This window comes from Tribolium madens, unplaced genomic scaffold (assembly GCF_015345945.1).
Source record: "Tribolium madens isolate multiple individuals breed KSU strain unplaced genomic scaffold, Tmad_KSU_1.1 Scaffold_96;HRSCAF=242;Tcas5.2_LG5, whole genome shotgun sequence".
NCBI lineage: Eukaryota > Metazoa > Arthropoda > Insecta > Coleoptera > Tenebrionidae > Tribolium > Tribolium madens.
Genome location: NW_025401068.1, coordinates 14,190,524 through 14,217,427, shown reverse-complemented (window position 1 = coordinate 14,217,427; position 26,904 = coordinate 14,190,524). Strand labels below are relative to the sequence as shown.

Genomic DNA, 26,904 nt, shown 5'->3' with positions numbered 1-26,904 from the left:
GTCTACCTTTTGTAGTTTTGGAGTAAACAAATGATTTAAATCATTACGTATATTTTTTTTTATTAAATAAACGTTTCATAGTCATATAGACAACTCAAAATAATTAGCATGTATTGATCACATTTACCTATGAAAAACTGTCCATAAATTTGTGTTTAAAAACTAATTAAAACCTAAATTCGAGGATGTTACAGGAAGTAATCAGTCACAACTATTATTTTGTTTTTAAAATTATTGATTGAATCTGGCTGCAATTCTAGTTTTCCTTTGCTTTCCTGATTTATCTCGACGGTCATTTTGATCTAATTCACCAGCCTGCAAATAATTCAATCAATTAAAATTTTTTCTGTTAAAATAATACCTTTGAAATCCCAGCGTTTTGCATGCTACTTGAAAAATACGTTTTTTCTTGTTTCTTACGCGGTGAATTGTCATTGACATTTTTATTCCCAGTATTAGGAGTCTTATTTACTTGTTTTTTTTTCAATGCTTGAAGTGGTACGAAATTGTGTGTTTTCACACTTGTGTAGGGTGCATCTGGCCCATTTCTACTGAAACTAGAATCTGGCTCTTTTTTATTATAGTCCGTTTGGTGTGACATTCTCGGATGTTGAGTATACCCAGGCTGTTTAAACTGAAAATAATTGTGAAAACTTATAAATAAACCAGTAACTTTACCTGGTATGATTTATTAATAAAAACTTGCGATGACATTTTGTTGTGTTGTTGACGATCTTGAACCCATTTGGTTGGAGGCACCGGAAATTCGGATGGAAGGCCCGTTTTTGTTGGCTTAGGAGACTTCTAAAAACACAAAAGTAAAAAAAATATCGAATTTTCCGAAATAATTTACATTTTTTAACATGTGAAGGGCATCTAGCGCCACATTCTCACTTGCTTCCTCTCTAGATCTTGCTGTTTTTCCTGATATAGATTTACCGTTAGGTAGAACAACTTGTGCAGCAAATCCATTATTTTGTTGGAGGTAATGATATCTTGGACATCCCCATGCATTAGACTGGTAATAGCTTAATAAATTAGCTGTAGCACTCGGAACAGTCTAACAAATATGATAGATAAATAGTAGATTTATAATAATAAAAACAAATTATTTACACCAACTTCTTGCTTTCTGCTTGACGAAGATGAATAATTTCGAACCGATTCACACTGTGGGGGTGGTACATTTGATTTCGGTTTACTCGATTTCTCTGCATTATCAATGTTCAAAATTCGCTTTAAAAAATCAGTGTTTACCTCGGTTTTTGGCTGTAATCATTTAAATCGATATTTTTACAACTTAAAAAATCATAACTTACCTTAGTGGTATTTATAGAACTTTGAGAAAGATGGCTGGGCCCCCTTGTCTGCCTATTGTGATTATTTATTTCTGTAGTCCTCTGTAAACAACAGATTAAAGCAAATTAAAACAAACAAGCATAAAATAATACCCAAGTAATTGAATTTTCTTTATTAATTTTAGACCCCTGCATTTGGCTAAAATCGGTCATGTAGTAAAACGAATTTTTCATTTTATGTTGATCATAAGCCGGTATGGGCACTTGTGGCCTCACTGGATACTGATTTGTGTTAAATTGAGCGTTATTTTTATAAGGTGGCCCCATTAAATTTGGTTGTACTTTATTAACCGATGCAAAAGCAGAATTTTGCTGCCTTGCATACATATTTGTACTGTTATGTTCTTTAGCTCTTGCCCTTAGTTCACCTACAAAAAAAATGTTATCAAAAACGAAAAAAGTTCACATTTGAAATACCTGGTTTTCCAGTTTTCTCCTCCATTTTCCTTCTTCCATAACAAATATTTATGAAAGAAATTTTCGATAGACGATATCCCCGATGTTCTGAACAGTTTAAGGCCATTCCTCCCGGAAATGTTTTATCAAAAACAATATCATAAAGCTCATCTTCGTTTTTAAGAACGTTAGGTGATTTGTGAATCGCAATTACGGTCCCTTTGAGCCCTAAAGGAACAGTAAACCCTTCTCGAACGTTGACAATTCGATCAAATACTCGAGTTTCGACAAGAGGGTCAGGGGCCAAAAAGCCCGTTTGAATTTCAGGCTAAAATAATTTTAAAACAGTGACAATACAATTTATAGTTTTTCTAAAACCTTATAGAGCAACTGTGGTTTGATTGGCATTATAATATTTTTTGGTGAATCTTTCAATTGATCGACTTCCTTCTCGATTTCCGCAACAACTTCCGGCTCTAAAACGGAACTTCCGCAAACACGTCTTTCAATATTGTGTATAGGCAACGACTTTAACCAAGTTTGAATACTTTTCACTTTTTCGTCACCACTAAAACATTGCAATTTGTAATATTTTTCCTTTTTTCAACTTTAAAAATTAGAGATACTCACTCTTCATTAAAAATCTCATCTGCCACAAGTTCGTCGTTCGAACTTCTTGCAAGAAAATTAAAAACTTCCGGAAATCTGTTTACATATTCCCTAACTAGACCCACAGCCTTATCAGAATAAAACCACACATTTTCGATCTTTCTTGTATATCCTGGCGTTTCCTGATTTTTCTTACTAAATTTCATATTCAAACCAATATTTACAGTTTTCAACAACCCCTCATTATTTCTCGTTTGCACAAACAAAGAACCTGTAATTCTTGAAAACACATAATTCGACATTGCTAACTGACACGCCGAATTTGCAAGACTTAAATAATTTTTATTTAATTTATCAATGTTTTGTGCTTGTGTAAGATCCGGTTCTGTAGTGACACTCAATGATACTGTCAAATAATTGTTTTTTAGCGACTCGGTGCTGTCCACAATCTTAAAAATTTAAAATCAACCAAAAATCAAATAAAGAAGAAAAAATTACAGTGCCCTGTGAACCGTAATAAGGATTTGAAAGTGTAAAACAAATCGAATTGGGTGAAAAAACATCTGAAACGCTTTGAAAAGTACTACGATGTTCATCATAGACTTTGATATCAGCCACTATGCTTTGTAAGGGATAATTTGACTGAATTTGGCAAAATTGTTTTTCTAGTGTTACTCTCATATTCGAGGTAAATACGTATTTTCGACCAGAGAGAAGATTCACATGAACGAGTACTTCCGTATTTCCGACATCTATACCCATACGGTCCCTGTAACTAACAAAAAACAATAAATTATAACCAAATTTAATTTTTAAAAACTTACTACTGCGATACTCCCTCTAATTCACTTTCAAACGTTGAGTTTTTCGTTTGAACTTTAACTTCGTAATTGTTGGGGGCAGACGACGAAAACACATATTTTTCTTTCCGATTTGAAATAGCAATCACCCTAAAAATAAAAAATACGTACTTTTTTTTTAATAAAAAATACAAATAACTCACTTCGCTTCTGTGAGATTAGGCCACCCCGCCCACACGACCTTCCCTAGTAAATCCACAGGGATGCCATCACCAATGTACTTCTCACTTGGTAAAATCCTCAATATTAAACTTTCACCACGACTGGGCATTTCAAACACCTTAACTCTAGCTTTCTTGAATTTACTTTCATATTTCAGGTGTTTCAAAGTGGGAAAACCGGGATAGTAAACGTCTAAAACGACGCCAGGATAAGCCCCTTTGACTAGTTTTTCTTTGGGGACTCTAATATCCTCGATATTGACAGGAGTACAACGAGCCCTATTGACGACTTTCGGAAAATAACTCGGTGGTTCATACACCCCTAAATCCTCATCTGTATATTCATACACTAACATCGGTCCATGTTTATTCCGATTTGCTTCTTCTGGAGTCAACAATTCATTACAGGGTTTCATAGCATTGAGAAGATTTTTTTCGTCGATAAAAGGCACAAGAACTACAGCTTCCCACTCCTGGCGTTTGCCATTTAAGTCAGTTTGAAACTCTTCAGGATAATACGACTTGATCAACGAGTTGTCATCGGTCATTAAAGAATGATAACACTGTGGGAGAAGTTTCTTACTGGCTGGTGGCAACACAGCCAATAATTGTTCGTAAGGTTTGAATGGTTTTCCGAGTTCAAAGTCGATTTTCAAGTCGGAAAAACCCTTAATATCGGAAATGTACGGCGAATAATGGTGTGGATAAAACCACGACCAGGAGCAAACTCCGTTGTAGTAATAATTCAAATTCCATTGGATGGCACGGACATAGCCCTCTGCTTGCTCCCTCATTATCTCTCTTGTCACTTCCTCAAACTCTAATTTATTGCGATAATATTCGTCTTTGAAATTCTTGAAAGCCTCGTCTTCTTCTGTTGAACTGCTACTCTCAAACTCTTCTTCGTCGGATGAAACGGCCTTTACATCGAAAATGTATTTGGTGAAACTTTTAAAATGTGGACTTACCAAAATATCAGTTGCTGCAATTAAGTCAGCAAGTGCGGGATCCATTTTTTTCTCATCGCCATTTTCACTTTTAACAGGTTTAGACTGTGTGAAAAAAAATTACATTAGGTTTTAGTAGAGTTCCCATATATACAGGGTGTCAGAACTCGTGCCCCATAGAAAAATTTCAAATAAGACACCAGAAACATGGAAAAAATATTTACAAAAGTCTGTCAAAAAATTTTAACATTTATTTTTTAACATTTGACATTTTTTATGTCTATTTAATGATACTGATGACAATAAAAGCAACAAATAACATTAATTGTATTAAACAAGTTACAATTTCTGTTCTAATAGAATGTAGCAAAAAAAAAAACTTGAAAAATTATTTTTTCAACAAAAATAAATAGTCAACGTGCAAAACTTAAACTTTTTCTGGCAAAACTATCAATTTTTTGGCAAAAAATTATATAAAAATGCTATTAAAAAAAAGATTAATTGTTTATACTTATGAGATAAACATAGTAACAATTTTCTTCTAGACAACGAGCTTATTACAAGACATTTTTTTTGTAAACAACACTTTTGTTAAAAAAATGTTTGACTTACAAGTATTAAAGATTTTTTTTAATAAACTTCCAGTTTTTTTTTGGAAATAAAATGATAAATGATTAAAGGCTGTAGACAAGCGATGCCAAAATATTTTTTATTTTATTTATTATTATGTATTTTTATAATTAATTTAAAATTTAATTTTATAATTAATTTAAATAATTTAAACGTACCACCCCTTGGCCGGTGGAAGAAAGTTTTGACAACAGATAAAGTTTATAATTTTTTTTTCATAAATTCAATAAATATTGAAGAAGAATTAAAAAACCGTTTTATTTAAGAAAAAAATATTAATAATATGGTAATCTCAAAAGTTTAAACAATTAATTAAAATAAAAATTATTTTGGCATTGCTTCTTAACAACCTTTAAACATTTATTGATTTATTTTCAAAAAAAACTGGTAGTTAAGTGAAAAAAAAATCTTTAATACATACTTGTGAAACATTTTGTATTAATATTCAATTTTTTTTTGAACTGCATTTTTATAGCCATTGCACACCTATAAATTTATTTGCCAAAAGAATTGATAGTTTCGACAGAAAAAAATTGTTTCCACACTTTTGGACCAGGATTTTTTAACATTTTTTCTATATTCCTAGTATCTTACCTTACATGACATGTTTCTCTAGAGAGCGAGTTCTGGCGCACCCTGTATAAGAACTCTAGGTTTTAGTAAAGCAGTCTGGTAAAAATTATTGTTTCTCTCATCCTTACAAAGAAATAAAATTGTGCTTTTTTGAATGGACACAAAAACACATTTTCTTTAGAGATCTGTTTTCAGAGTGACTCGAAGTCTTATCTTTTCTTTGATTTTTTAGTAGGTTTTAGACACAACAAAGCACTACGACGGTGTGAAAGTAGATTTTTTTTCATGTATTAAATAATGAAATGGTTTTGTTTTGCAAAAATTTTTAAGTACATAAAAATTCTTTAAACTTACACTAACAGGAACATGCGCAGTTGCTTTTCTTCCAGTTTTGCGTTCAAAATATAACAAATCGTCCTGAATTTCCTCAAAGTTTTTTATATCTATATCTGCTAATTTTTTCATAAATTTTTCAAACCGTTCTAAATTCAGCGTTCCAGCTTCATTAATGTAACCTAAAAAAATCCAACTTGTACAACATTCTGATTTAGTAAAAAATTAACCATCTAATGTTGGTAGAACTTCAATGTAGGCCTTATAAAGAACAGGTAGTGCCCCATTAGAAATGTGCAAATTGGGCAAATTTGGTATAAAATCATTTCCAACAAGAAAGCCCATAAGAATCTAAAACAAAGTATTTATTTGATTTTTTTTTTTAATTCTTGTTAATACCCAATCGTCAATAATGTTTTCGATGTCAAATTTAATCTTATCTGAATCTTTTAGAGCTGTCTTAAGTGGAGAAAACTCCAATTCTAAATACTCTCTCATTAAAGATAAATGTAACAAATAGAATCTAATCTCTTCAGGTACATTGCTTCTTTTGGCTTTTTTACCAAATTTGACCTCTTCTCTCAGTAGCGAAAAATGGGGGTCATGGGTGCACAACCCGAGCATAATGAGATCAGCGTCCAACCCATAGAGACAGTGACGCGTATTTGGATCATACCCAGGCTGGGAACGAATATACCTTATATAATCCATAATCTTATGCTCCCCTTCGCCAGGGGTTTCATGCCCTGATAAAATAATTTTACACTTTTTCCACAAATTGTCATTTGAGACTTTCGAAACGACGAAATATTTCAGCTGTTCGTGCAACCTGGCCATGAACTCGGTGCCAGGCGTTATACAATTCGAGTCAAAACGTTCCACATCTGGCAATTTTTCGCCCTTATTTTTGGCCTCGAGCTCCATTTTTTCCGCGTCTTTCGCCGACCGAAACCTGCGCCCCCTTTGCTGGTTCATTTTGGCTCTAGGAGCCACCCCATCCACCGCCATGAAAAACACCTTTTGAGGCTTAATCATCCTGAATAAAAACTCAATGTAGTGGAAAATGTCTGCAAATATCTTCTCCTCGGTGATCCGAAAGTGAGGATTGTTGTCATCTGGATGGGAGCACATGTGTATTATGCCATTCATGTCCAAATACAAATTATCAAAAACTGGTATCTGAAAGCAAGAATTTAGATGTGTCTGTGACTGGGTGAGTGTTACCTGATATTCTTTCACAAATTCACTCAAGCAAGGATACCTCTCACTTATGTATCTGAAAAACTTTGGGACCCCCATGATTTCAAGTTTGTTTCAGTTGTGGGGCTCAATTTGCTCGGACGCTCTTAAATCACTTCGTCGTATATAAATATAAAATGTGTTTGAATGAAACAGAAAAAAGTACTGTATAATTCACCAAACATTCAATATTTGAATTCCAAATGCGTATCACAACTCACAACAAAAAAAGAAAAAATGATCTTTACAAATGACAGATGACAGAAAACGTGTCGTGTAAGCTCCCCCCACTTCTAATGTCTAATTTACACACTGCGTATTGTACGTTAACGTAACGCAAAGTTAGCACAACTATTAGTACAATTGCGGACGCGGAATTTTGGACATCAAACTTATGTCAGTTCAAAAAATATCAATAATGTAAGCCACGCTTTATCATTATGATTGACGTTTAAAACTACAATTTGAAAGTTTTAGTTGAAAATTGTTTTTAGCGTCGATTTTCCGAAACAATAATGTCAGCAATATACAGGTTGCGCCAGACCTCGCGCCCTAGAAAAGGTAAAATACCAGGAACATAGAAAAAAATGTTAAAAAAAAATTATCTGTAAAAATTTCGAAGTTATGAGAGTTTAAATTTTGCACTTTGAATCTATTTATTTCTGTTGGAAAAATAATTTTTCAAGTTTTTTTTGCTACAAGCTATTAGAAGAGAAAACAAAAAAGCTGTATCCTAAATTGTAAGTCTGTTCAATATTATTTGTAGCTTTTATTGGCAAAATTTTTGTACCTTTACTAAATAATTGTAAACAAACATGTACAGTTGCGGAATTAAAATTTCGGGCATAATGTAAACTCTAAAACAACCTTTACATTAGTAACCTCATTTTTTCATGTTTTCATGTCATTTTGACTTATTTACTTTCAAAAATAGTGATTTGTGGCATAATAAAGGACAGGCAGCAAATCAAAGCGATACTTAGTTTAATTAACAAATTTCCTAAGACAGACAATTTGTTTAATTATTTTAACAACAAAAAGAAATAAGTTTAATAGTCAAATGTCAGTCATGATGACAGTAAAAGGTAGTTTACAGTAAACTTTTTAAAGATACAGAAAAATACTGCCCGCAATTTTAATTCCGCAACTGTACAAGATCATCATTATTATCATTAAAATAGACATAAAAAATGTCAAATGTCAAAAAAATAATTGTCAAAATATTTTAAACATTTTTTTCATGTTTCTGAATTTTTTCTCTGAGGCGCGAGTTTTGGCTCATCCTGTATATGTACGTGTTTTTATATAAGTTCAATAAATTATTTTGATTGGTCTCCACAAAAACTAAAAGTAAAGTTTCTTACATAACGCCCGTTTTACATTCTTATATTAGTCAAATGACAAATTGCCCAAAATTCCGTGTGCGCAATTGTATTATTTATTATAATTCTTAGAATTCTTCTTTATTTTATTGTGGTATTATCAATTCTCTTTCAATAAACATTTTATTTTTCACTTTTGCAACCTTTTTATATACAAAAATTTTTAAAATGCTTAACAACTTCATATTTTTTTTAACATGATTTGACTCCAGTTACTATTCCTACCTTCATGTGTTTTGAGGCTACTATTACAACCTTTTTAAATAGCATGGGGTTCAAATTTCGTAATTTTAAGAGTTTTATTCGTAAATGAAAATAAAACCAATTTTGTTATTTAAAATACATATTTATTGTTACAAAAAAGTGTTTAACAACATTAATAAAAACTCATGTTAAATGCATTTATTTCCGCCAAAATAAATAAATAACTTAATGAAAATAATCAGGTATTCGAAACCATGTCAGGGAAAATTTACAATATTTACGTTTTCATGATTTTACGTAAAGGACATAAAAAATTTAAAACAAGACATAAATAGACGAAAGTATGTTACATCACTGAAGGCACATAGAGACAACCTAGTCAAATTTATGCGTGATAAGAGGAAACCTCACAATTCGCAATTGATTTCCGTAATCACAGACCACCGCATCGCGTAATAACATCAACTGTTTGATAAATATGTACGGTGAACGGCCTAATATAATCGTTCGGACACATTCACCAGACCTCACATCCCAAATAACAAGACCTCCACTACGAGCCGTGACAACCAAATGGGGGGCCAACATCAAAACCTGGCTTGCAAAGGTTTGCGAAACGTAAATGGTGTTTAGGAGATGGCCTTGGAAACGTTCCCAAACACAAATACGGTCGTCGGAGCCCAACGAAATCACATAACTGGCAGAATATGTCAGCGATGTTATTGTACCATCATGTGCCTGGATGTTGTACATACAGGCACCTGTAACAATGATAAGTACAATTAAACTCCCATAGTCCGGTCAAAATAGACATTTCAAATAACTAAAATTCCGACAGAGCTAAATTTTGGTAGAGATCTTGGGTACACCATTAGGAATACAGTGTCAAAAGTCCCCATCGATCCCATGTGTGCTAAAAAAGTTATTCGGGGTCAAAGGTCAAAATTTGAGGTTTTTTAGATTTTTTTCGTAAACGGCAAGTTTTAGCAAAAAAGTAGCCCAGACAAAAATTATAGATCTTTAAATTATCTACAAAATGGTCTTTATACTTTTTTTCTAAGAATCACCATTCCTGAGATATCGCGATTCTAAAAGTTGAAGGAGTATCGTTCTACATCATATGCACATACAGAGTGCGCCAGAACTGGCGCCCCAAAGAAAAATGTAGGGTAAGGTACCAGGAACATGGAAAAAATTTAAAAAAAAATCTTTCTATAAAAATTTCGAAGTTATGAGAGTTTAAATTTTGCACTTTGACTCTATTTATTTCTGTAGGATAAATAATTTTCCACGTTTTTTTGCTACAGGCTATTAGAAGCGGAAACAAGGAAGTTGTATCCTAAACTGTAACTCTGTTTAATGTTATTTGTGGCCTTTATTGGCAAAAGTTTTGTACCTTTACTAAATAATTGTAAAAAAAAACATATACAAAATCATCAGTATTATTAAATAGACATAAAAAATGTCAAATGTCAAAAAACAAATGTCAAAATTTTTTGACAGAATTTTTTAAACATTTTTATATGTTCCTGGTATCTTAACTTACTTCAAATTTTTCTTCTACTTCATTAAACTTATAAATATCTCAAGTCCATTAGAATTAAAAAGAATTTATTTGGTAATACATACAGGATGTTTAAAAAATCGCGCACTTTCTTGAAAGGGAGTAATTGGATAGTCCCCTGAGTACTGAAAAAATGTTTAAAAAATTCTATCTGTCAAATTTTTTTGACATTTGACATTTTTTATGTCTATTTAATAATACTGATGACCTTGTATATGTTTTTTTTTTTATAATTATTTAGTAAAGGTACAAAAATTTTGTCAATAAAAGCCACAAATAACGTTGAACAGAGTTACAATTTAGGATACAGCTTCCTTGTTTTCCTCTTCTAATAGCCTGTAGCAAAAAAACTTGGAAAATTATTTTTCCAACAGAAATAAATACAGTCAAAGTGCAAACTTTAAACTCTCATAACTTTGAAATTTTTATAGATAGAATTTTTTTAAATTCTTTCTATGTTCCTGGTCCCTTACCCTACATGGCATTTGTCTTTGGGGCGCGAGTTCTGGCGCACTCTGTATGTGCATATGATGTAGAAACGTTACTCCTTCAACTTTTAGAATCGCGATATCTCAGGAATGGTGATTCTTAGAAAAAAGTATAAAGACTATTTTGTAGATAATTTTAAGATCTATAATTTTTGTCTGGGCTACTTTTTTGATAAAACTTGCCGTTTTCGAAAAAAATCTAAAAAATGTCAAATTTTGACCTTTGACCCCAAATAACTTTTTTAGCACACATGGGATCGATGGGAACTTTTGACACTTTATTTCTAATGGTGTACCCAAGGTCTCCACCAAAATTTAGCTCTGTCGGAATTTTCGTTATTTGACCACTATTTTTGTGACTAATTTGACCGGACTATCAATTTCGAATAATTTACCCGTTAGTAGATCCCAAACGCAAAGCATGCCATCCTGAGACCCACTCCCCGAAGTCGCCGGACTAATCCTATCAATAAACAAACAGGTAATGGGGCCACAATGGCCATGCAGCGTATATTGGGGGCTGCCGTCCTCCAACCGGAACACTTTGAGAGTGTGATCCTGGCTGCCGGTTAAAATCCTGCCTCCTTCACAGTCGAGGCAAATGATGGGTTGTTGGTGGGCTTTCACACTGAAGACTTTTAAGCACCGGAAATCCTCTTCGTTGTCGTCGTTCTAAAAACACCATTTTGTAGAAACAATTCAGATAAAAGTGATTTTTTACTTGTGAAATTAAATTGCTGTGATCAGGGACGGAACCAACTGAACCAGTTCTTACATGAGTTCGTCGATATGCACAAGTAAAATTCCAATCAACTGGATGACCACGATTGTAACTTTGTAACTGAAACATCTCCAAGGTGCCATACAATCGGGATGCGATTATTCGGGATCCCACGATCTTTAAATTGCTTATTCCCACATCAGTCCCGTCTTCAAAGATGCACTAAAACAATAATCCCAAACACTATACTCTGAAACTATCATAATTTTAAATTTATCAAAGTGGCCTGTGACTTTTGAATTAAGTTGGCAACACTGAATTGTTGGTGACACACTCATATTAATTGCATCAAGTATGTTGTAGAATTGTAAATGAATCTTTAATTTAAAGGCCGATTCACATAAATAGTGTCATTAATAACAAGTTTAATCACATCAATAATGACAAAAATTTGTAGGTTTGGCACCCGATGTTAATTACGTTGTTAATTTTAATTATTTTTTGCTACAGTTGGGGACACGGAATCCCGGGCTGTCTTTTCTTGTCATTTCAATAAATGTCAATATAAATGCACGTACTGTCATTATGATTGAAAAAACTGTCAAATTAACTTTGACATATGTAGTACATCAAATGCCAGTTTATCAGTTTTTAATAAATCTCGAGCAATAGCTCTTATTCAAAGCGGGATGTCGCAGCGGCAAGTCTCGGTGACTTTGGGGATTCCAAAAACTTCGACTTTGTCAGTGTCAAAAAGACAAATATGCCAAACATTAAAAGCTTGGTTATGAATACAGTTGGAGACAAAATACTTTGGTCGTCAATGTCACTTGAGTGACATAAAATTGTAAAGCATGCTTTAGAACTGTTAACCTTATTTTTAGCTAATGTCAATGATAGTTGACAAGTTGTATGTACATATTTTGATAGGAAAATATAATAGCTGTCATTAATTTGAAATTGTTATTCATTTTAACGTTAAAGCTTGAATTACATTAAAGTGTCAGAAAAGTGACGACCAAAGTATTTTGTCTCCAACTGTACCTAAGGTATAGTTTAAAAATTTTGACAATTGAATGACACATCTGCCCAGTTTCCCCACTGTATCTCAAAAGCTGGTGTACACATTTTTAGAGAGGGTTGAGTTTAGGATTCTATGAATTTTCGCATGGTCGCCAACTTAAAATGATTCCTTTCAACGACTACTTCGATGCACATTAATATGAAAACGACTACCAGATGAATAAAAAGTATGGAACCAAACGTTTTTTGCTTAAACTATTTATTTTTTGAAAAAACTAATTGATGAGTGATAAAGTACTATAAAAATGTGATAATTTAGCAAGAATAAAATTTTTCGAAATTTTCTTTTGTTTTTGAGTTCTACAAAAAAAAAATTAAATGGCAACCCACTATAAAATCATTTTTCTCATAAAAGCTATACTCTAAGGATTTTTTCAAAAAAATTTTTACACATAAATTGCAAATTTTGACAAAAAAAATGGCATAACTCAAAAACAAAACAAAATTTCGTTCTGAAAATACGGTCACATTTTTTATATTACTTTACTTTATATTAATTATTATTTGCTGGAGGCAAATGATTAAAAATAAAACCGTTTGGTTCCATACTTTATATTCACCCTGTATATGTAGTGCAATCAAAAAAAAATAATTAGAGTAGGCGTCGATTAAATTCTACAGTTGGCAACACATTGACTGGGAATCTGGGCTGAAAATTTTCCACACAAATTGAAAGTGAAAATGACCATTCACCGTTTTCGTTTTGTAAAGCAATAAAAATTTTCTGCTCTAAAGTGAACATTATTTCACTCAAAAGGAATAAAACGCAAACTTGTCAAAGTTTCCGCTGACATTTGATGTCAAAAATCAGGATTGCCATCTGAAGGACTTTAACCACCGCCTACTCTAATTTTTTTTTCATCGCACGGTACGTGACGGCTATGCCCGCGGCTGCCCCTCGGAAACGAATGACAATTGACCATAAAATTGTGACGTTTGAATTTGATAGTCAATGGGGCCAACTTAATTTCAAAGTCACAAAAATTTAATAAACGCATGGTACCGTGCGATCGAAAAAAAAATAAATTATAGTAGGCCTCGATTAAATTCTACAGTTGGCAACACATTGGCTGGGAATCTGGCCTGGAAAATTTCCACACAAACTGAAAATACCATTCACCATTTTCGTCTTGTACAACAACAAACATTTTCTGCTCTAAAGTAGAGATTATTTCACTCAAAAGGAATAAAACGCAAACTTGTCAAAGTTTCCGTTAACATTTGATGTCAAAAAACAGGATTGCCATCTGAAGGACTTTAATCACCGCCTACTCTAATTTATTATTTTTCTGATCGCACGGTACAATATTATTAATATTTCTTACAACCAATTTATTAAAAAATCATTACCTTCAACCGTCCCGAACTGCCCTCCCAGAACTCCAGCCGCCCATCAGCACACCCAAGAACGATCAAGTTCTCCAGGTAGTCCATACACCAAATGGGTGAGAGTTTAGCGTCACAATTATCAACTTTCGTGTGTCCGTTATCACTAAACTTTTGATTACTTTCACTAAAACTAATCGATTTATTTTCTTTGGCCCTATTTATCTCTTTCCTATTTTTAGCTTTCGGTAAATTGCGATAAAAATACAACTCTCGGTAAGTTTTCAAAAAATCTGCTTTGGCATTATAAGAGCTACACTGTTCTTTAACATTTGAAAAGTTCGTATTAATTCGTTGTTTGAGACGCGGAAACAAGTAGCTCTCCCCTCGGGACGGCGGAGAGCCCGATTCATAGTCAGACGAATTGTCATCGCACTCAGAACCACCATTCAATTCAAACCCCCTAAAGTACGCTTTCCTGTCTACATTAACTATCAATTCCCCCGTACTACTATCCCAAACTTTCAGTTGCCCATCTAAGGAGGCACTGACTAAATGCACCCCGTCCGTGGCCGTGCATTCGATTTCTTGTTGGTGCCCTTCCAGAACCACTGGTACTGCTTCTAACAAAACTGGTTCTTCGACGTTTTCTTCACTCTTCTCACTGAACCACGACGCGCGCCATTCGGCATAGTTCCGCGAGCAAATGCACCGGTAAAGTACCACAAATGTGTACCCCAGTACCACCACACTGATAAAACACAGGATTGCTATCAGAATCATAGCGAAAACAGAAGTCGGGTAAAAGGGCTGCTCGGATTGGGGTATGGCCGATCTGGTCCCTGTCTCCATTCCATTGAAGTCAATTGGGTCCAAGGCTGCGGCCAAAGCCTGCCACTGGAATTTTTCCCCGTATTTCTCGTGGGGGTTGCGCAAAAGCGCCGCCTGCTCTGGACGTATCACGTGTGAGAGTTTAATATTGGGCAAAACGGCAATGTAATGCCCACTCAAGGACAAATTGTATTTCCGGACGATACTGGCCCAGTGTTGTGGCGATAATTTCAACCAAGGCTCGTAATCCGAATGCTTCAAATTCTCCAAATCGTAACTCTGATTGTGGTTGTAATTGAGAGGGCTGTGAGTAACGTAACTCACTTTGTTTATAAACGAATTATTCGTATTCAACAATGGAAACAATTTGATACTCGAGTAGTTTTGTTCCAAGTTAGTACTATTTTGTTCGTCAATTTCATGAAAATAACTGTTATTCAAGATGAAGTGTTCGATAAACCCACTATTGTAGGCGATATTCGAAATCCAAATCACCATTAAGATCATAAAGGCCCGGTGGAAGAACCGAGTCCTGGTCCAAATATTCACAAGTTTCAATCTTTTCGGGATTTTTTTCTCTTGGGCCCCCTGGACTTGCCCAGCGACGATGTTCGCCGGGAACGAGGAGAGTCTAGGGTGCGACTTTGAACGCCGAATCCCGAATGACTTATCGTAGAAAACCTGACTTTGAAAGAGACTACTTCGAAAACTCAAATTGTGTTTCTCCACGATATTTTCTTTTCTCCGAATGTCAATCCCCAAAATAGTCGAGAAAAAAATCATTTGCATGAAATAATCAGTCACGAGGCCCACGACAGCGAAAATGCAAAACTCCTGAATGACTGCAACAAACGTAAATATCCCAAATGTCAAAATCGTGATTTCTAATAAGAGGTTTTTGGTGATGGACCAACCCTCTTTACTCAAACCTTGAGCTATGCGAATTTTCACGTCGAGGTGAAGTGGAGACGAAACTATGCTTTTTGTTAAGCATAAGACATTTTCTAAGCCAACTAGCAACACCAAGTATGGAAATACAACTTTTCCTTCAAGGTTCAGAGTTAAGCCGAAGAAAAAACACAAACCGTAAGTCATAGTGAGACTTGCACAAACGGTCAGAACGGAAGTGAATGCCATTCCTAATTTCGACTGAATTAATTCGATTTTGCGAAATGAAAAGTAAAAATACAGGAAGAGAATTAAAAAAGCCAAAGTAATGGGAATGAATTCGACGAAATTGATTTCACCGGGATATTGGATTATGAGAGTATCGTTGAGCGAGGCAAAATTAACATCTGTTCGATTTTCTAAACTTTGGTGTAACGGATACACCGACTGGAGTTTTCTTCGCAAACCATTAACAAATCTGTAATAAAATTTAAATAAAAAAACGTAATTTCCTCAAACTTACTTCTCGTCATATTCTTTAAAAAAAAGTGTTATTGCGTATTGGATAATTCTGTAGCGGTTTCGCCAAGGGTACCTTTTAATACCGGTGTCAAAAACCTTCATACCGAACATCATTTCGGTTATTGATGTTTTGCCTTTTTGAAAGTTCTGAAACCCGAAAATTACTCATTACAAAAACGTATTCTTAGTCTTACATGGTGGTTAAAAATTGTGGTGAGTAGAGAGCTATCCTGTGTGAATTTTAGTACATCCTGTTGCCACAAGTTTGCAGGAGACAGGACCAAACAACTATACTCCGGCAAAATATTTTTATAGTTTGATTTACTTTTCTTAATTGACTCGACATGAAGACACACGTGTCCTAAGGTTTTCTTCGTGGAATCATCCTGGTAGTTTCTAACCACTTCCAAAAGTTTAAAAGCCTCGTAAAGAGGCGCTCTGAAAGCGTCACCTAGGTGTAATTCGGGCCCCCACGGCAGGACAGTACTCTTCAGGACAACTTGTTGAATGTAACAAAAAGGTGGTACATTCGAACTGGAATTCACACTCGACGTCCATGTTTGCAAAGGTGAATTTCCAGGGAGAGGCAAATTTAATAATGGATAACTGGAAATAATGCCTTTATTATCATACGATAGTCTGTTACAACCTTGAATTCTTACGTAATGCTTGTAATAGGCTACTTACCAAGAGAGCAAAGTTGCACAAATTGCGACGAAGACCAAAGCCCCGGGATAGGTACTACAAAACAGACCGTGTGCGTAATAAAATTGGGCAACTTTCTCTTGAAGGGTTGAGCTTTTTCCACAGAAAGTACCCCTGGGTCGGGGTTCGTCCCCACGGGTGTTCATTTACTATGTTACGTTGGCCATGCTCGAAAAATGCTCAAAATTAGACGAGAAAGCCAATTGAGAGGCTCCTTTCAACACCAAATCTGCAGAAAATTAACGAAATTTAAAAACGACATGTACAGGGTGACGCAAGTTTTACTGCCACCCAGAAATTGTTTTTGATCCATTTTACTGGTTGTTTATAACACAAATAAAAAAATAGTATCATTATTTTGGGAAAACGTCTTATCTATACATCGAAATATTTACTTTTTTTAACCCCGATATATCCTTACTTCGAAATACTCTTGTAATCTATTATAAATAAGCGTTTTATAAGGAGACAAATCCAGGAGCTTTAAATGAGGTAAAAAATTTTGCTCTCAGAAAACAAGTTATAAAATATGTAAGTGTATCCAGTTACATATTATCTTTAATAAAGAAAAGCAGAAGTCAAGGTTAATACAATTTGCACAATAATTATTATCACCAAGTGATTGTTAGATAATTCTTAAATGAATCTATTCAACAGTTTAGTCCGTTATTGACCTACGCCTCCAAAAAATCAAATAACCTCAAACGTGATCAATTTTCTACGAATTGCGTTACACTAGGCCAATGCATTGACAAAGGTCATGTAAATCACACATAACGGAACGGCCAATCTTAATCTATTACACTTAAATCAGTTTCTTATCACCTCAAAATAACTTTTATTACTAGATGATAACGAATCATGTATGTAAACCTAAAACAACGATTAAGAATCTACATAACCTATAAAATATTGCGGCGGTTCGCAATAAGAATATCAGCTTACCTTTGCTACAATCATAGTGGCCGACTTGATTTAATTCAATTAACAGGAATCACAATGATTTAAACACTGTAAATTAATTTTTATTAGAAAAAAATTCGATAAACACTTTATACACTCTACGACGACGGAATTAATAAAATATAAGCCCCAGGGCGCAAGCCACTATCATTTTTTATAAATACCAACAACTGCGAATAAGAGTACACATGTCATTTCGCATGATTTAGATAATGCAGAAAATGATTGGTTGCAATGATTAATGATAATCACAAGCTGAAGGTGGCGCTACTTGTAATAAGCACAGCCTACTAGTAGAAGTTTTTATTATCAGTGCATTGTTAATTGCCTACCTATTACCAATTAAAACGACAAAATGATTTATGACATTTATTGTTATATGTCCTAGGTTTTACGATTTTACGAAAACTTTGTTCAGCAGTAAGGTTTATTTACTCATACAAATTTGAATGTGTTAAAAATATTAAGAAAATCCAGTCCTATATACATTTCTTAGTTAGTTTGTTTTATTTTTTTCATTGGGCCAAATCTAAAAACATCTGCATCCATTTTGCCTATAAAAGGTGTCTATGTGTTTCCAACAAGATTTTCCTGGATATTTTTTGAAAATACGAACTTCACGATGTTCTGTTTCACACCTTGGATTATACATATGGCAAAGAGGATACTGTTAAAAGTATTTATAAAGTAAAAAACCTAAAACTTTCTTGTCTTAAAAAACCTACCACCACCATGTTAGATTTTTCATGAGCGGGTACACAAGTTATATTGCGGTATTTTTTTGGATATATGTCGTCATATATTGAATGCCTATTGGATCTTAGAGGAACATCGTGCAATTCTGATATTTCTTCTGAACAACCTTGCTTATTCGTCCTCTATAAAATAATAAACCACTTTAAAAACATTTCAAAATAGACGGAAACTCGAGTTTTCACCGTGTATCCTTTTAGTATCTCTCGAATTTCTAAGGAATCAGTATTCTCCGGATTCCAATCGCTCTCATAATCATCAAAATCATAATTATTATAATCATCAATTTTGAAATTATTCATGTTTCCCTCTTCTGCAGAATCAGTGTCATACTTGTAATTCATCAACCACTGCTCTGCTGAATTTTTTGATAAGAGTGAAAAAACAAGTAATGCCTAAAAAGGAAAAGTACACAAAATAAAATATAGTAAATTGTAAATAATCTCAATCAATTTTCAATTGCAAGAACAAAAAAATGAAAGTCAAATTTCTGAAAATCATCGTTTTGAGCATCCTTTCGCTAGGAAAAAGATAAAATACTCACCAGAAGAGGTAACATTTTGGGATTATTTTAACCAACTAAATAAATTTTTACTTGTAACTGCAGTTTTTATATTTTTGCCAAATCATTTGCATAACGTTGCAGATTATGGTTCACAGCGGATCATATCAATTGATTCAGTCGATTTGTGATAAAAGCATTAGAAAAATTTAACGCATTTGCTGAACGCCAGTAGCAAAAGACTAATTACATATCTTTTATCCAATTTTGAGTCACAAGTCTGGTTTGGATATTTTAGATAAAATTAAATTAAATGTGGGATTTGTATCAGTTTCAATAACGTCGATAGAGGTACATTAATTAAAAGCGTAATTCTTTGAAACAATATTTGCAGAGCAAAATGATATTTTAATAAATTGACGAGATTTGTTCTACATAAAAAAAGAATTTTTTCTAATTAAAAAAAAACTTTTCTATTGATGATTAAAAGAAATGTTTTTACTTCTACTCAAGCAAATTTGTGTCACATCCAACAAACATTTTTTACGTTTTCTAAGAATCCAAAACTTCACGAAGAGTAGAGGAATTTCTACAAAATTGAGGACTGATTGTGCAAAAATGGTATTATTTTGATTTACGTCTGGGACAGACAGGCAAACCATGACAACACTGACTAATTTTGTTGTTAAAAAGTTTAGATAGTTTACAATAAAAAAGTTAAAACAAAATGCGTGTTTTATTATCTCGACACAGTGTATTACTAATTGCCTACATGCTTCGGGTTTGTTGATAGGCAACCAAATATACACCAACAAAATTTGCAATTTTTGGTATTCTATAATTAAAAAAAAACTTTGTTCGGTAGTAAGGTTTATTTACTCATACAAATATAAATCTGATAAAAATATTAAGGAAAATCCAGTTCTATACACATTCAGTTATTAGGACACTTGCATCCAGTTTGCACATGAATAGTGGCTTCATATTTCCAACAAGTTTTTCCTGAATTGACGTATTTTTTAAAAATGGGAACTTCACGATGGGCTGTTTCACATTTTGGATTATACACGTGACAAAGAGGATACTGTTAAAAGCATTTAAAAGTGAAAAACTTAAAACTTTTTGTCTTAAAAAACCTACCACCGTTATGTCATGTCCTTCAGCGGGTTCACAAGTTATGTTGCGGTATTTCTTTGGATATATCTCGTCATGTATTGAACTTTTTGGAACTTCGTACACTTCTGTTCTTTCTCGACAGCCTTGCCTATTCTTCCTCTTTAAAATAACAAAACACTTAAGAAAATCAGAATAAACAAAAACTCAAAGTTTTTACCATGTGTCCTGCTGATGGTAACCCTCGAATTTCTAGAGAATTAGTGTCTTCTAGAAGCTGAATATCATGTTCCATTTGATCCCATCCGCTATCATAATCATCAAAATCATAATTATTATAATCATCATTATTGAAATTATTTATGTTTCCCTCTTCTGCAGAATCAGTGTCATACTTGTAATTCATCAACCACTGCTCTGCTGAATTTTTTGATAAAAGTGAAAAAACAACTAATACCTAAAAAGAAAACGCACTAAAATAAAATACAAAAAAAATGTGTTTTATTCCATCCAAAACAAGTCACTCAGTTACGGTACAGTCTGTATATATGATGTTGTTAAGCATGTCACCTACGTATAAAACCTACTAATTGATTTTAATGGATAAATTAGATCATTTTCTTCTATGGCCCCTAAGGTCTTGTATAGAGACATTAAGTTTGATTAAATGGAGAGAATTACGAATTCAAGTTCGTATTGTGATGTTCTAAAACCAGCAGCCTTGCAGGTATGTGTATCAGTCTTATAGATAAATTTTTAACAAAAAATTTAAGGCAAAAAAGTTTTAAACATGAAGTGATGCAGTTACAAATGTGCTCAACTTGGCGGATATTTTCCATTAAAACAAGTTCTATTTGTGCAACACTGTGATATTACAAACAATTCGAACACAAATGACCATGAAAAAAACCGAAGAAGACAAAAACTCCAGCATTAAAAGCGAAAACAGGTAAAGACACCAAAAAATAATAAGTTTCTGCATTTTATTGGCCGAGCTTGAGACATCTAAATATAACTACGGTATTTGTATAAAATTATCTTCAATTTTTTATACAGGGGGTCGCAAAATACCGCCACAAGTATTTTTTGTGTAGTACCTATTAAACAAAGAGTAATTTTTCAAATTTTCACGATATATTCAAAGTTAAGTTTCCCTAAATTTTAGTTTTGTTATAAAGTATAAAATCCATTTATGTATATGCCTAAATGTTTTTAAGATTACCTATTTCTCTTTTGAGTCGTAAATAAGCCCAATATTAATTTGACCTTACAAGTACATTACCATATGCTATATTGCTAAATATAGTACCAAATACTACAGTCTCTTTATTATTTACTTGTCAAATTAGCCTTGTTGTGTTTATTCATAGAGTTATGGCGCGTGCGACTGATTAATCTTAATTAATTTTCAGTTGCAAGAATAAAAAAAGAAGAACCGGAGTGCACAAAATGGAAACGGCAAATGAAAGTCTAATTTTTGAAAATCATCGTTTTCTCAGCACTCTATCGCTAGGAAAAAGGTAAAATACTCACCACAAGAGGTAACATTTTAGGACTATTTTAACCAACTAACTAATGTTTTGCTTGTATCTGCAATTTTTATATATTTGCCAAATTATTTGCATAACATTGCAGATTATGGTTCACAGTGGATCATATCAATTGATTCAGAGTCGATTTGTGATAAAAGCATTAGAAAATTTTAACGCATTTGCTGAACGCCAGTATCAAAAGACTAATTAAATATTGTTTTATTCAATATTGGTTTGATCTGTATATTTTAGATAAAATGAAATTAAATGTGGGATTTGTATCAGTCTAATTGCCGATAGAGGTACATTAATTAAAAGTGTAATTCTTTGAAACAATATTTGCAAAATTATCAACGTTTCCCTTTCAAATCATTTCAATATGTAAAATCATCATCTACTTAAAAAGCACTATTTCTATTAAAAAAAAAACTTTTCCACTGATGATTAAAGTTCGTTTATTAATGAAAAAAAATTAAATTAAATACAACGTTTCAAAGTAATAGAATTTTGACCCAGCAATACATAAATTACTCTTTTCTCGGACACGGAATTTTGGACATCAATTTTATGTTAGTTCAAAAAATGTCAATGTAAGCTAGACTTTATTGTCATTATGATTGACGTTTGAAACTAAAATTTGAAAGTTTTAGTTGAAATTTATTTCTGGCGTCGATTTTTGGATACAATAATATCAGGAATACGTGTTTTTATATACCAAAGTTCAATAAATTATTTTGATTTGTTGTCATTTTTTCTTTAGCTATCAAGATAAAAATTAGAAAAACCGAAAGTGAGGTTAGTTGCCTAAAGCCCGGTTTACATTTTTATGCTGACGAATGACAAATCGTCCAAAATTCCATGTCCATTGACTGTGACTGACAAACCAAATTTTAACATTTTTTTAAAATTTGGGGATTCTTTTTATCCATGGTTCGTTATTCTTAATTTGAGATTTTGTTTCCAATTACAATTCTCAGTTTCAATGTTGGTAGTAATTGTTACGTTACTAATAAATTTAGGAGATACCATCATGACAAAAATAAATCCGATTTCAAAGATCATTTATTTCACGACAGTCTTATAAAATAATGTTCCAATTTTAGGAAAATATCCGAGGATTTGCCCCTTGGGACCCAAGGCACCTTTCGTCAAAAATCATCAACATTTGAACACACGTTATCATTTAGCGGCTGCGCACGAGCTGCTCGCCAGTCGATCGGTAATATAGGAAACATACTGTCGAGAAAGATGGCGGCGTCAACGTCTCAACCGTCAGTCCCTTGGCCAAATTCCAAGGATGATTACGAATTAGGCAAAGTAATCGGTTAGTATTCACATAAATATTATAAAAGAAAGAAAAGTGCTTTCTTTTGGTGTATTTTACCAGTGAAATAAGTGTAATTGTGGCCGAATAAACACGAGTTGCTTCGATTTGGAGGTTATGTACTTTTTTGGTGTTTTAATTCCGGTTCTGGTTTTTTACATTTCAGAAGTGTAATCAGTGGTATTACCGAGAAAAATAAAAATTCTGCTTTTTTTCAATCGTTTCGGTGAATTTTCAAGAACAATCCAAGTGTGACAGTGTACCAATTCACTGAATTCGAAAAGGTTATAATATTAATTTAAAACTAGTGATTTGAGGCGCACAATTGATTTCATTTGACCTTATTCTGATTAGGTTAATTGTTTATTGGTCGAAACATTATTGTAATTTTGTCGAGATTGAGTTCATTGACATTGTTTTCTATTCATTAGGTGTTGGAGCGACAGCAGTGGTCCATGGAGCATTTTGTAAGCCCAGAAATGAGAAATGTGCCATCAAAAGAATCAATTTGGAAAAATGGAATACTTCAATGGATGAATTACTCAAAGAAATTCAAGCAATGTCGAGCTGCAACCACGAAAATGTGGTCACTTACTATACAAGTTTTGTTGTAAGGGAGGAACTATGGCTTGTCCTGAGACTACTTGAAGGTAGACTGTCTTTTTATATGGAATTAACAAAAGCCTAAAATTATCATTCACGAAATATGAAATTAGTTGTGTTTTTTATCTTTAGATAAGGTTTTAAATTATCAGTAGCTACAGTTAAATAATAAAAAAATACAGTGTAACACATTTTTACCGTTTTAAACGGTGTGCTTCTAAAAACATACAATTTATGTTTTTTCCAGGCATTGTTTTATGTTACCAAATTGTTTTAACCGGACATTAAAACATTACACAACCTTATAGATGTAATTGCCTCTTTATGTTTTACAATTACACATGTGAAGTGCTCACATTACAACTAGGCGTAAAAAAATCACAAGACTTATTTTTTTGTAAATACAGGATGCGCCAGAACTCGCGCCCCAGAGAAAATTTAGGAAAATTCTATCTGTCAAAAAAATTTGACATTTGACATTTTTTTATGTCTATTTAATGATACTGATTTTTTTTACAATTATCTAGTAAAACTACAAAAAAATTGCTAATAAAAGCCACAAATAACATTGAACATAGTTACAATTTAGGATGTAGATTCTTTGTTTTCTCTTCAAATAACCTGTAGCAAAAAAACTTGGAAAATTATTTTTCCAACAGAAATAAATAGAGTCAATGTGCAAAATTTAAACTCTCATAATTTCGAAATTTTTATAGATAAATTTTTTTAACATTTTTTCCATGTTCCTGATATCTTACCATTTTTCTATGGGCGTGTCACCAACTAAGCAAAATTTCCTAAATTCTTTTTTTTCTTTAAAAACAGGACAAAATAGAAAAAATAGTATAAATCACTTATTACAGAAAGCCATTCAAGCAATCGTTTGTTCAAAAAACACCAAAGTATTCTAAATTTTATGTACTGTGTGTATTTTAATATTAAAAAAAAAATTAGAGTAAGCGGTGGTTAAAGTCCTTCAGATGGCAATCCTGATTTTTGACATCAAATGTCAGCGGAAACTTTGACAAGTGTGCGTTTTATTCATTTTGAGTGAAATAATGTTCACTTTAGAAAACCTTTATTGTTGCAACTTATTAGAAAAGTGCTGTACAAGACAAAAACGGTCATTTTCACTTTCAGGTTGTGTGGAAATTTTCCAGACCAGATTCTCAGCCTACGTGTTGCCAACTGTAGAATATTAATCGTCGCCTACTCTAATTTTTTTTTTTTGATCGCACGGTATTCTTATGCGAATCTTAAGATTTAACATCCTTGAAAGTGAAGATACAGATTTTTAAGCTACTTATGGCAATAAGTGTTTAGACAGGATTGGCTTAAATTCATAGTTTGCTAAATTTGCTTAATTAAGCAGTTGTTTTTTATAAATAAATAAACCGTATTGTGATTTTAATTGTGAAGTAGATTCCTGAATTAATACATCGTTCCGTTTATTTGAGTACCATGGGTAGGTACGTGATGTCATGTTATTTGTTTTACAATGCGACTAGCAATAATCATGTTTTAAATTAAACGGATAGAGACTAGTACGTGATATGTCAATAAATACCAGACTAAAGTATTTTAACATAAACTTTATTCCGAAAAAATATTTTTTATGTAATTCTATAGGAGGCAGTCTGTTGGACATAATTAAACACAAGACGCGTGTATCAAACTGCAAACATGGAGTATTCGACGAATCAACAATTGCCACAGTTTTAAGAGAAGTTTTGAAAGGTCTCGAATACTTCCACAGTAACGGTCAGATTCACAGGTATTTAATTTAGTCATTTCTGTATGTGAGTTAATATTACTGTTTTAGAGATATTAAAGCTGGGAATATTTTGCTTGGTGAAGATGGCACGGTCCAAATTGCGGATTTTGGCGTATCTGCGTGGTTGGCAACCGGTAGAGACCTCTCTCGGCAGAAAGTGCGACACACATTTGTTGGAACTCCTTGTTGGATGGCTCCCGAGGTCATGGAACAGGTACTCATACTTAAAAAAAAAAAAGAATTCAATTAATAATATTTTATAGGACCACGGTTATGACTTCAAGGCAGATATCTGGTCGTTTGGCATCACCGCTATTGAAATGGCAACTGGCACGGCCCCATATCACAAATACCCCCCAATGAAGGTACTTATGCTCACTCTTCAAAACGATCCCCCGAATTTAGACACAGGAGCCGAGGAAAAGGATCAGTATAAAGCCTATGGTAAAACGTTCAGAAAAATGATCACAGACTGTCTGCAAAAGGATGCATCAAAGAGGCCCACAGCTTCGGAATTGTTGAAACATCCGTTTTTCAAAAAGGCGAAGGATAAGAAATACTTGCAGCAAACACTGGTGGCTATAGGACCGAGTCTGGAGACGAGGGTTCAAAAGGTAATTTTTTTAACTCTTTCAGATACACACTTTAAAAAATTTACTGGATTTTAAAAATAATCATTTTTCAAGTTGTTTTAAAAAATAGGTATTAAAATAGCACTAACGACAGTTTTTCATCGGTCTAGGACGAATTATTTTAGATTTCAGATTTTTTTACTTTCTCCGGTAATCTCATTAACTTCATGAACCCCTCATAAAATCTCGTACATTTTTGATAATTTCAAAGCATTCTTAATATGAAGTAGTCATTATCTATTACTTATTTAGTGACATAATAGGCATTTAAAAAAATAAATTAAGAAAATAAAATAGTATTATAATGAACAACAAATAATAAAAACAAAAGCAAACTAAATAATACGTACGATAGCTAACAAAAGTTATTATTTTTTGTAACAATATGCTTGAAAGCAGTTTCTTTCAATGAAAGAATTTTTTTTGTTTTGTTTTTTTCCTCTTTGTATTTATAATAATCATCCATTATGTGTATATTCTCAAAAAACAATTCAATTTTTTTTAAGTTAAAATAAGTATCATAAAAATGTACAATTAGCGTAGAAAAGATTGTCCTCCTAATAAACCGCTTGGACCCTTAGAGGCTGAACCCATAAACCCAACAATAAATCTTTTCCATTGTAAACGTTATTTCTTATTTAACAGTATATTTAGTTTGAAGTGAAGCTCAGTTACCGATTTTACTTTCAATTGAGAAAAAAAAAAACAAGTTATTTATTTACTAAGATAACAAGTAAATGCCGTTTTAAATGGCATAATTAAATAAACAATATTATTATTATTATTAGTACCTAATAAAAACTATTTATTATTAGGAATTAAAATAATCAAATCTAACCAGAGACAATTTAACATAACTCTTTAATTTATTGATAGCTTACTTCTTTT

At 32.9% G+C, this 26,904-nt stretch overlaps 5 protein-coding genes across 8 annotated transcripts in view; 1 reads left to right on the top strand and 4 right to left on the bottom strand.

Annotated features, from left to right (window-relative positions):
• Positions 1-34: 34 nt before the first annotated feature.
• Positions 35-7,359, bottom strand: LOC123013925 (5'-3' exoribonuclease 1). Of its 4 annotated transcripts, none has more exons than XM_044412798.1 (18): positions 7,092-7,359; positions 6,267-7,046; positions 6,098-6,218; positions 5,889-6,049; positions 4,353-4,436; positions 3,367-4,304; positions 3,188-3,313; positions 2,862-3,138; positions 2,385-2,812; positions 2,133-2,322; positions 1,776-2,082; positions 1,452-1,726; positions 1,320-1,400; positions 1,117-1,269; positions 854-1,060; positions 679-804; positions 362-634; positions 35-315 (listed from the first exon to the last, which is right to left on the bottom strand). In XM_044412798.1, the coding sequence occupies exons 1-18, from the start codon at positions 7,164-7,166 to the stop codon at positions 232-234; spliced, it is 4,686 nt and encodes a 1,561-aa protein (XP_044268733.1). In that variant the 5' UTR covers positions 7,167-7,359; the 3' UTR covers positions 35-231. The 4 variants fall into 4 exon arrangements, with proteins under 4 accessions (XP_044268733.1, XP_044268735.1, XP_044268734.1 ...); XM_044412800.1 differs by having other exon boundaries at positions 362-625; XM_044412799.1 differs by having other exon boundaries at positions 679-801.
• Positions 7,360-8,819: 1,460 nt separating this feature from the next.
• On the bottom strand, positions 8,820-17,973 carry LOC123013309 (sterol regulatory element-binding protein cleavage-activating protein). The gene is made up of 8 exons (XM_044411750.1): positions 17,766-17,973; positions 16,803-17,049; positions 16,310-16,721; positions 16,117-16,262; positions 13,899-16,071; positions 11,466-11,687; positions 11,140-11,416; positions 8,820-9,453 (listed from the first exon to the last, which is right to left on the bottom strand). The coding sequence occupies exons 2-8, from the start codon at positions 16,964-16,966 to the stop codon at positions 9,068-9,070; spliced, it is 3,780 nt and encodes a 1,259-aa protein (XP_044267685.1). The 5' UTR covers positions 16,967-17,049; positions 17,766-17,973; the 3' UTR covers positions 8,820-9,067.
• Positions 17,974-18,201: 228 nt separating this feature from the next.
• On the bottom strand, positions 18,202-19,247 carry LOC123013355. The gene is made up of 4 exons (XM_044411822.1): positions 19,081-19,247; positions 18,722-18,931; positions 18,509-18,661; positions 18,202-18,450 (listed from the first exon to the last, which is right to left on the bottom strand). The coding sequence occupies exons 1-4, from the start codon at positions 19,093-19,095 to the stop codon at positions 18,313-18,315; spliced, it is 516 nt and encodes a 171-aa protein (XP_044267757.1). The 5' UTR covers positions 19,096-19,247; the 3' UTR covers positions 18,202-18,312.
• A 653-nt stretch (positions 19,248-19,900) lies between these two features.
• On the bottom strand, positions 19,901-21,786 carry LOC123013363. Its single transcript, XM_044411836.1, has 4 exons — positions 21,685-21,786; positions 20,372-20,608; positions 20,179-20,313; positions 19,901-20,122 (listed from the first exon to the last, which is right to left on the bottom strand). The coding sequence occupies exons 1-4, from the start codon at positions 21,697-21,699 to the stop codon at positions 19,973-19,975; spliced, it is 537 nt and encodes a 178-aa protein (XP_044267771.1). The 5' UTR covers positions 21,700-21,786; the 3' UTR covers positions 19,901-19,972.
• The window catches only part of LOC123013362 (serine/threonine-protein kinase OSR1), an 8,870-nt gene continuing 2,692 nt past the window's right edge, over positions 20,727-26,904 (top strand). The window contains exons 1-8 of the mRNA XM_044411835.1: positions 20,727-20,878; positions 20,925-21,100; positions 21,564-21,671; positions 22,787-23,007; positions 23,439-23,657; positions 25,240-25,384; positions 25,433-25,598; positions 25,648-25,998. Coding sequence (XP_044267770.1) covers positions 21,045-21,100; positions 21,564-21,671; positions 22,787-23,007; positions 23,439-23,657; positions 25,240-25,384; positions 25,433-25,598; positions 25,648-25,998 — 1,266 coding nt within the window. The 5' untranslated portion in view covers positions 20,727-20,878; positions 20,925-21,044. The remainder of the gene's footprint in view (positions 20,879-20,924; positions 21,101-21,563; positions 21,672-22,786; positions 23,008-23,438; positions 23,658-25,239; positions 25,385-25,432; positions 25,599-25,647; positions 25,999-26,904) is intronic.

Bases quoted from the DNA above. Each gene is read 5' to 3' on its own strand.
- LOC123013925 (XM_044412798.1), bottom strand. From the start codon at position 7,166: ATGGGGGTCCCAAAGTTTTTCAGATACATAAGTGAGAGGTATCCTTGC. The intron at 4,437-5,888 runs GTAAGTTTAAAG...TTTTTCACACAG, and splicing joins CTGCGCATGTTCCTGTTAGT to TCTAAACCTGTTAAAAGTGA. The intron at 2,323-2,384 runs GTGAGTATCTCT...GCAATGTTTTAG, and splicing joins GATGAGATTTTTAATGAAGA to TGGTGACGAAAAAGTGAAAA.
- LOC123013309 (XM_044411750.1), bottom strand. From the start codon at position 16,966: ATGAACACCCGTGGGGACGAACCCCGACCCAGGGGTACTTTCTGTGGA. The intron at 16,072-16,116 runs GTAAGTTTGAGG...ATTTTATTACAG, and splicing joins TTTAAAGAATATGACGAGAA to ATTTGTTAATGGTTTGCGAA. The intron at 11,417-11,465 runs GTAAAAAATCAC...TGGTGTTTTTAG, and splicing joins ACAGCAATTTAATTTCACAA to AACGACGACAACGAAGAGGA.
- LOC123013355 (XM_044411822.1), bottom strand. The intron at 18,662-18,721 runs GTGAAAACTCGA...ATTATTTTATAG, and splicing joins AGATACTAAAAGGATACACG to AGGACGAATAAGCAAGGTTG. The intron at 18,451-18,508 runs GTAGGTTTTTTA...TACTTTTAACAG, and splicing joins AAAAATCTAACATGGTGGTG to TATCCTCTTTGCCATATGTA.
- LOC123013363 (XM_044411836.1), bottom strand. The intron at 20,314-20,371 runs GTAAAAACTTTG...GTTATTTTAAAG, and splicing joins TACCATCAGCAGGACACATG to AGGAAGAATAGGCAAGGCTG. The intron at 20,123-20,178 runs GTAGGTTTTTTA...TGCTTTTAACAG, and splicing joins AAGGACATGACATAACGGTG to TATCCTCTTTGTCACGTGTA.